The sequence below is a fragment of the Camelina sativa genome, chromosome 12, assembly GCF_000633955.1.
Source record: "Camelina sativa cultivar DH55 chromosome 12, Cs, whole genome shotgun sequence".
NCBI classification, from domain to species: Eukaryota; Viridiplantae; Streptophyta; class Magnoliopsida; order Brassicales; family Brassicaceae; genus Camelina; species Camelina sativa.
In genome coordinates, this window is record NC_025696.1 from 31735853 (window position 1) to 31745826 (window position 9974).

The window sequence follows — 9974 nt, forward strand, 5'->3', positions numbered from 1 at the left end:
GATGATGCTCCAATTGCCCTACCACAAGCAATCGTGCAACAAGCGGTGAACGAAAACCAGTTCTATCTCATGGGTCGCCCTTTGATGCCAAGGAAACAGAACCTTCGGCAAATCATCTCTGCCCTACCGCGCTCATGGGGCCTCGTTGGCTTTGTCAGAGGTCGAATAGTGGAACAAAGGCGCTTCCAATTCATCTTCCCTTCAGAAGAGTGACTCGAGACAGTCATACGAAGGGGCTCGTGGTCATTTGCTGATCGTATGCTCGTCCTCCAATATTGGTCTCCAAATTTGGACCCCTTGTCTCTCAATTTCATTCCCTTCTGGATCCAAATTAGCGGTATACCTCTCCAATATCTGAATCATGGCGTCATTGAGAGCATTGCGAATTACTGGGAGAAACTTTAAGCATCGACTTCGATGAGACATCAACAAACCAGGTCCAATTTGTCCGTGTTCAAATCAACTGGAATGTGGATATCCCTCTCCGCTTCCAGCGGAACTACCAATTCTCGCCTGGTGTTAATACGATCTTGGGTTTCTTCTACGAAAGATTGAGAGGATTTTGCGAAGTTTGTGGATTACTGACCCACGATTCCGGAAGATGTCTGATTCAAAATGGTGGTCCCAACGAGTCTGATGGTGATGAAGATGATGCCGACGACATACCAGAGCATCACGGTAACCCAGGAGTCCATATCCAAGAAGTTGATGACGATGGCAATCCCATAGAGGATAATGAAGTCGCAGAGCCAGCAAATCAAGCGGTTAACCCAGATAATATCCCACCCGATGAACAAGAGCTCTCTGACATTGATCCCGACCACAATGCTCTTGACAACATCTCTTCTGGATCTCAGGGTGATGAAGAAAATGGTGAGACAGCATTACTCAACCCTTTTCCAAACTTTGTTAATGATGCAGATGGTGCATTGGGTACAATTCAGAACATGGCAAGTGAGTTACGCAAGAGGAAAATGGATCTGGATACAGAGGATACAGCATTCTCCAGGAAAAGAAAGACAAGACCGAGTGAAGCAAGTGGATCAGGAATGACAAACATTGACGAGGAACAAGATGGAGCCGCGGTGGGGCCTATTCTACCACCGGTTCCATGAGAGTTGGGTTTTGGAACTGTCAAGGCATGGGACAACGCTTTATAGTTCGACATGTTGTTCCTAGTTGAAACAAAACAACAAGATAATTATATCAGAGACAAGGGTGTCAGTTTGGGGTTCAGTGATATGTGTATTGTCTCTCCTAGAGGTTTAAGTGGTGGTTTAGCTGTTTTCTGGAAGAATCATGTTTATGTTCAAGTTATTTCTCAAGATGTAACACTTGTAGATCTATATGTTAAATACAAATCTTTTAATTTATACTTGTCTTGCATCTATGGTCACCCAATCCCTAGTGAAAGACATCATCTCTGGGAAAAGCTACAGAGCATATCAACAAATAGAAATGGTCCTTGGATGATGTGTGGTGATTTCAATGAGATCCTACAACCAGAAGAAAAACAAGGGGGAAGACAGAGAAGCCTTAGCAGTCTGAAAAACTTTACAACAATGATTGAATGTTGTAATATGCAAGACTTGTTTAAGGGGAACCCTTTTAGTTGGGTTGGTAAGAGACAGAGGGAAACAATCCAGTCATGTCTGGACAGAGTCTTCATCAACTCCGATTGGAAAGCGTCATATCCTGCTTCTGAAACAGAGTTCCTCACCGTTGCAGGATCTGACCATGTACCACCTAGACCGTTATTTAAAACCGTCATCACATAAAAAGAAATACAATATGGAAAAACAATAATACGTGAAGACTTCACTATTTAAGTCTTTGGATAATGATTTATTGAATAAATTATGTGAATTAGTTTAATGTTTATTTAGAGGCCGCATAAAAAAGTGCAAGCAAGTAGGGAAAGAATAATCATACGACAGAAAAAAAAGTTTACTTCATATACGATACAAACACAATAAAACAGTATAGAAAAAATAACATTCAATGTGACATATGTACTATATTATCGAAATTGTGTCTAATACAAAAAACAAAAGTTGAAGATTGTTTAATGATCACAAGTTGGATATAACTAAATAACTTTATAGAATATTATGACAAAATTTACAGATAATCAGTTACTATATAAGACACTAGATAGAAGAAATCTAGATCTAAATCTATACAAAGCATCATAAATGAGTTTGTCTAATATATAACGCAACGACTTATCCTACCTATGAATCCGAGCAATAAATCATAAACCTGACCCCCTCAAAATGACCAGGATTTGTTCCCGCAACTTGACTTTTTAGTTCTTAATTAGCTAGGGTTTTTTTTAACAAGCTCATTCTATTCTCTCGATAACAAGCTCATCTTAAAACTTATCAGTAGTATTGATTGTTAAACATTCCACATCAGTTTGGTATGCGGCTAGCCAATGTGGATACCCTTTACGGTGAATTCCACCTACAAGTTTTACCAGTAGGTTTGTCATTATAAATAACAATGTGTACGCGGTCCATGAGATGCAAGGTCGTTTAAAAATAATCATTTATTTAGGGAAGACTTCACGTAGTCATTCATTTATTTTTATTCGCTAACGTTTTCGAATAATTATTTCACAACTAGATTCTCTTTCACAAATTTAATATTTAATCTTGCTACCAGCAGCCTCATATCATATAATACATATATACATATTGTGGAAAAATGGCCAAAACTTGTATATTATTAGGAAAGACAAGTCCATCGCTAGACTTGCGCGGATCAACACAGGCACACAGCAGTCTCGATCTTCATCTTCAGAGGTCAGCTCTTTTCTCTTCTCCCCCATAAGCAGTCTTACCATTTATTCGCAAAAATCTCTTAACCTTAAGTAAGGTCTTATCAAAACCTATTGTTGTAAACGTAATAAGCATAGTTTTAAAGTTGTAGAAATTTAAAGATCCCCTTATGTTAATTATTCCATGGTAGCTAGTCACACCTAAATCCGCGCTTTTATCTAAAAAAATGATTTCCCGCAGCTTCGTTTCTGCAATTGGTTGTGTTGGTTCTTCCATGACATTATGTTTTCTTTTTTCAAGATTGATATCGTCAGTTCAAGATGATCCAAAAGTTGGGCGCAAAAGGAATCAAGTTAAATGAACGTAATCTGTGGGATGATGGATCGGACCATGACGATGTAGCAAAGATATACGTACGAGGGGGTTGTCAAGGCATAGGATCCATTTATTTCAACTATGTGAAGAGTGGAAAACTAAAAGATGGAAAAATCTATGGTTTCTTTGACTATGGTTTCACGCAAACGGTATGTCCTGGGACACATCCACGTCTAAAAATCACATAGACGTTTAAATACAGGCAAAAAACTATATTATTCGGCTGTCAATGTTTTGGTTTAGGAGTCTGAGGCAGCCGAATAATATAGTTTTTCCCTTAAATTGCCACTGAATTAGGAGTCTGATGCTGATGCACACCAACATAATCGATATCGTAGGAGTAACTAGAAAGTTACCCACGCGATGCGTGGCTAATAAAATCAAATATTTTGTATGTAAAATAAAATTTCACTAAAGTATATATGAAATGTTCATGATATTATTATGAAGTGTGTTAAAAGAAGTACAATTTTCACATATTGCATAAAAATAAATTTTGGTTTTAAATTTAGCAAATCATTTCTAAATTCTAAAAATACTAAAATAACATCATGCTTTTAATCTTATACTGTAAATACTAAACCATATCTTATACTTTAAATGTAAAATATAAAAATATAGATAACCATTGGAAATGGTGTAAGCTTTTTTCGGCATAATGACGGATGAAGTAAGGATTACAAGAAAATAGACATGAGGTATGATTGGCAACTCAAACAATACCAATGTAATATAAAAGTAGTTTTGCTTTTGTACAGATTAATCTACTATAATTTAGACCACTTTTAATTATTGACATATGTCTTTGATGAAAGTATTGATGTTACAATATGTATATATATATATATATATATATTAAATATTTTACAATAGGTCTCTGTAATGTTTTTTCGTGTAATGCAAAAAGATGTTGTAAAGTTTGGGAAGGGATTCCAAAGAAGCATAAAGAAATATGTGATCTTTTGACCATTTATATATGCATTACACCGTAAAATTAGGCTAAATCTTTTTATCAATGTGCAAAGTAAAATATTTTTTTTGTAATGGGGATAAAGAACTTATAAAATGTAAAACAAAGCAAATTTACAAAACATAAACTTATAAATATATTGTAGTTGAAGATCAGAGGACTTAAGAGGAGAAATCTAAGGGACTTACAACTATAATATTATGAGTGAATGTTCAAAGCCAAAGAGATTGTGCTTTAGCAGTCAAGCATTAGGCTCATATTCATCACTTAAGACTTCCAACTATAGTTTGAAAGTTAAAAAAAATCAAATATGCAAAAACTTTAAATCATGACTATCATAAAACATAATCCTTTGAAAGAGGCTAATAAATATTGACAAGACTCTGATACCAAAAAAAAAAAACATTGACATGGCTTTGTAAACGATTTCTTCAAATAGTCCTAGAGAAATTAATATGTTAATCATAATACTGCAAGACATCATGTTTTTTAAGAAACAATATTTAGAAAAAATACCATGGGAAATAATAGGAAAAGAAAGACACATAGCTAAACATTGTTCGAAGTTTGTAAGAAATTTCATTGATACATTATTCTGGGTAATTACATTCATGACAATAAATACAGTTATAAAGCATATTAATTGTAATTAATTTGGTCATATGTATTATTGCAACCTGAACAGTTTGAACAAAAGAAAACACCCACCCATAATGTCATAAAAGTAATTGATTGAGAGAAGTAAATGTAAATCTAAATAAACTGAACAAATAAAATGTCCCAAATTTAAAAAATGTGTGCAGACAATTTAGTTTTAGATTAGCAATAATGTGTCTTTTTATTTCATTAAAATAGAAGAAATGACACATGTTATAAAAAATAGAGGGGTGCAAAATGACAATTTCTCACAACTCTACTTTATTATAGTTTAGTATATAGTAAATATTGATATGTGAAACCGATAAAAATAGTTAAGTAATAAAGTTCTGGTTGCGATGAAAAAATAAGTGAAAATTTTATAAATCGTAAAAACAAAATAGAATAAATTTATTTTTGTAAAATAAATTACTTTTTCTTGAACAAAAGTAAACTATAGAGATTTTTGCTATAAAATAATACTAAATTTAAAAACTAAAAATAATTAAAGATTTGGTAAAGGAAGATTAATCTGAGTACTTCTATATAATAAATAATGTGATTTTTAACCAATTAGGTCATCAAAGAGGAATAAAGCAGGTGATAGAATTGATGATGATGTGAGAAATGAGGGACAACCAACCATAAGTAAAACATTAATACCTTCTCAGATTATGTAGTTGATGCTTCGAAATGATGCCAAGTTCGTAGAAGGAGAGAGGCGTGGAGAAGAAAAAAAATATATTTAACTTTTTTAATTAGTCATGTTGACTAGGGAACAACCTTTTTTTGTTTCTTTAGTTTCTTTGCTCCATAGTTTTGAATTAAAATTGAAATGAATTTATGTCTTGTTTGCTAGGGAATTAAGATGGATTTATTTAAATTTCTTTAACCTATAGTTTTGAATTAAATTGAGAATAAGGACATATGTCAGTTATATAAGAAGCCAGGTGTCATGTTATTAGAAGAAGTTGAGAAAAACCTTGTCATATTATAGAAGATTTAGTTTTTTTTTTATAAGGGAAAATTTTCCTTAAAGGTAAAAATGTATGTTTAACATACATACTAAACTGGTCTGCACAAAAAAAACATACATAAATATATTTATTTCTTTATTTATTTGAGGTGAACTCTAGGTGAAGTCAATGCTGACTTTGTGGTATTTTTATTTTCACTGAATTGCAGTTTGAGATTGACCATCTACGAGATGAACACCTTGAATCTGTTGACGCTTACTACAACACAAAGTCATATGGTTTGCAAGCAATTCAATTCAAAACAAATTTCAGGACCTCTGAAATGATGGGATATGATTGGGAGTGTACTATGTTTACGCTAGCAGTCAAAGGAAAGAAGATAATCGGCTTTCATGGAACTGATGACAAAGAAATATTTTCTCTTGGAGCTTACTTCACTTCCATTACTCCTACGAGATTGGAAGCGAGAGGTGGTATTGGAGGGAAGAAGTGGGACGATGGATTCGACCATGAAAATATATCAAAGATCGAGGTACTAGGTGGTATTGAAGGCATATTGTATATCAAAACTGACTATGTCAAGAATGGAAAACTAGAAAGTGGATTAATCCGTGGTGACACTGGCGATGGTTTCACACAGAAGGTATGTCTGAGAAATTATATTAAATATATGTCCATTTATTTTGAGTATATTATTAAATGTTGTAGTAAACATTTTATAAAATTTTGCAGTTAGAGATAAACCAGTCAGAAAATGAGTATCTAGTACATGTCGAATGTTACTACGATGATGCGTCCAATGTCATCCAAGGGATTCACTTCAAAACTAATAACATCAATAACTCTGTTATGATTGGGTATAGTAAGGGAAGGAAATTTTCACTCGCATCGAGTGGAAACAGGATCGTTGGGTTTCATGGAAATGCCGACAAAAGCCTAAAGTCTCTTGGAGCATATTTCAGTACGGCCACTCCTAATAAACTGGAATACCAAGGTGATCCTAGAGGATTGCTTTGGGATGATGATTGCAGGCCCGGCTCTAAGGGTGTGCAAGCGGTGCACTAGCACAGGGTCCCCAAAATTTTTTCCTTATTTTTTAGTGTTTTATGATGTATTTTTAAAAAATCTAGAAGAAAAATACAGAGAACAAAGGGCCCTTTTTTGGTTGGAGCACAGGGACCAAAAAAATATTGAGCCGGGCCTGGATGATTGTAATTATGATGGCGTAAGAAAGGTGTACGTCGACTGTACAGGTACTATATATAGTGTCAGGTTTGAGTATGATAATGGCGGAAAAGTGGAAAGGAGGAATGCGTGCCGACGTGATTTTAAAAATGAAAAGGAGGTCATGATTCTTGTAACAATTTATCGACCATTTATATATCTTATATAATATGAGAATGTTTTTCTCAACTTTTGGTAAGAAGATGACACTTAGCCTATTATCTATCTAATACCTGTACATTTTTATTGTTTGGACCTAATTAACTAAATTCATTTATACTTTGGACCTAATTCACTAAAAGTCCATAAAACAAAAAAAAAACTCTTAACATTTCCTTCTTCTCTTCTTCAATTAGATCCTCCCAATCTAAACCCACCATTTATCAGTTTGTGGTTTCATCCTAGGAACAATCTGATTATAGGTTATTTTGACATTATAAAAATATGTTTCAATCTTATGTATGATTCACAGCAAAAACGGATTCTAAATTATGTAAAAAAATTATTTATGGGTTTCCACTCTTATAAATGATTCATAAGCAAGAAAGGAATCTAAATTATGTTAGATTGTAGATGTTTACGTGTTCTCAAAATTCTCTTATAAATTCATAAAATTTTGAGTCAAATTTTAATTTCTGAGTATCCATTACTGGGTTTAGTTTCTGGAGTTTAATCCTATATAATCTAATGGTGGGATGTTTTATGTAAGTAATTTGATAATTGCTTACTTATTTATTCCCTATTAGATATTACCAATTTGTTTTCCATAATATTAGAATTCAATCAGTTTTCCATAAAATAAAATTTGAGTCCCTAATTGCTCTCATTTTAAGAGATTTTTTCAGTCATGATTATTTAATTTCAGTCATTAGGTTCCTATGAAGAATTATATTATTTTTATATATTTTTCATATTTCAATAGGTATTCTCGAATAATTTTAAATATTTTTTTGCAGGTTATCATGTTTATTGTTTGCATTAAAAATGCATCAGAAAAATATAATGTGAGAATGTTTGACAAATTTACTTATTCATTAGAGTGTTTATGTATGTATTTCCTAATCTCCATGGACCGGTCTGGCAATTTTGGATGACCTATGCCAATTTGTTTTTAAGAAACCATTTTCATTACAGTAAATAAAATAATAAGAATAGTAATATAAAAAATTATTTTCATAAGATAGTTTATAAGTCCATAAACCGAAATATGTTCCTTTTGCTTGCTCACATTTTTTTGTCTTTTCAATGTTTTCATATTCATTTAAATATTTATACAAATTGGATATATCTACATGAAAAATATATGTTTTTCTTATATAAAACTTGAACTTATAAAAAAATCTAATAATAACTGAACTTATAATTTTATTTTTTTCTACATAAAAGAAAACAAAACTTTTGGTCTAAAGTATACTCCAAAAAATTTGATGCCATAATGCTTGGCTTCATTTGCTTACCCTATGGATTGGGCCTCGGTCCGGGCCTTGAACTATATTTTATATTTACTCTAGGGTTGTCGTGTTTGTTGGTTATATTAATACTACTACATCATGAAAAAATGAACTATCATGATTTAATATATTCAACATCACTACAAGAAATATGTGTATTTTTAGCGCACGAAAAAACGCTATCATTTCGTTTCGATAGCGATTTGTAAATGTTGTCTTTGTCGGTGCCATCTTAGAGGGTGCACATACAATATCATTTTTTTCTTTGCTATTATTTGTCTCTCTATAATAGTGAATTATTATCGCTATATTAAGATTATTAGTAGCATTTTAAAATTACTATATTATAATTAACAGTGTATAAAGTAGACTAAAACTTCTTCTTATAAGACGATGCATATGAGTCTCTCCATTGTAAATTTAGTTTGTGATGTTACTATCATATGCTTAAAAAATCATGTTGTTAAGATTGTGATGTCTTTTTATATCATAGCATGATATGAGTTGCATTTTTCTATATTAATTAATTTGACTTCTATAGTTGTGACTTGTGAGTAATATATGCTAATTGTATATTGGTATCATTTTTTAGGAATCTTAGTATCAAATAGCTTTAGATTAACCATCTTAAAAATAAAAGATCAACAAATATTCTCATAACATTTTCCACTTTCACATATAATATTTTACTTCCTAAGACACTTTTTTATTATGATATTTGATATTATAATATTCTGCGGTTTTTCTTCTACGTAGCTACGAGAAAATAAATATTTGTTTTATTCAATTGCATTTATGATAAAGCTAAAAAGATAGATCTAAACAATCATTTCGGCGATAGAACAAAACTATTGCATTTTTATACTACACCAAAACTTAGGGGGGTGTATTCAACTTGATATTTTAAGTGATTGTGTAAAAGTTACAAATCCTATGTTATTCAATCATAGATTTTAAAAACTCTCCTGAAATCCACTGTTATTGAACTAATGATTTAAAAATCTACTTTAAAATCCACTGTTATTCAAAACAGTTTGTGGATTTGGATTTTAATAAGTTTTAGGGATTCTGGAGGATTTGAGAGGATTTGTTTAGTTAAAAATACAGAAATCCAAATCTCATGGTTTTAGGTGGGATTTGAAAGAATTTTCCTATAAATCATATCAACTTCCCTAAAATCTACAGAAATTCCAAATTTACTAAATCCCATCAAATCCTCCAAAATCATTGTTTCAATACACCCCTCTTAGAGTAATTTTTTATAAACTTATTTACTTGGATTCATTTTCATTATTAAAATTTCGTAAAAAAATTTTAATTTGTATTAGAATGTATAAAGAATAAATTATATTGAGGGATGTGATTGCATTTTTTACCTCACCAAAAATTAGCTGGTAAAATATATTTATTAAGTTCATTGTTGTTTACCTAAATTTCATATTTAGATTGTATTCATGTAAGTTATTTTCCAAAATTTTCATGTTTTTGTAGATGTCAGTGGTAATATAATTTGTGCAAACGCAAGAAAGAAAATAAAAAGATGGAGAATGCTTAATAT

The 9974-nt window shown here is 31.8% G+C and overlaps 1 protein-coding gene across 1 annotated transcript in view; it reads left to right on the plus strand.

Moving 5' to 3' along the window:
• The window catches only part of LOC104734058 (jacalin-related lectin 44-like), a 9128-nt gene continuing 1889 nt past the window's right edge, over window positions 2736-9974 (plus strand). Inside the window, exons 1-5 of the mRNA XM_019233718.1 lie at window positions 2736-2807; window positions 3084-3307; window positions 5950-6384; window positions 6474-6761; window positions 6946-7086. Coding sequence (XP_019089263.1) covers window positions 3104-3307; window positions 5950-6384; window positions 6474-6761; window positions 6946-7086 — 1068 coding nt within the window. The 5' untranslated portion in view covers window positions 2736-2807; window positions 3084-3103. The remainder of the gene's footprint in view (window positions 2808-3083; window positions 3308-5949; window positions 6385-6473; window positions 6762-6945; window positions 7087-9974) is intronic.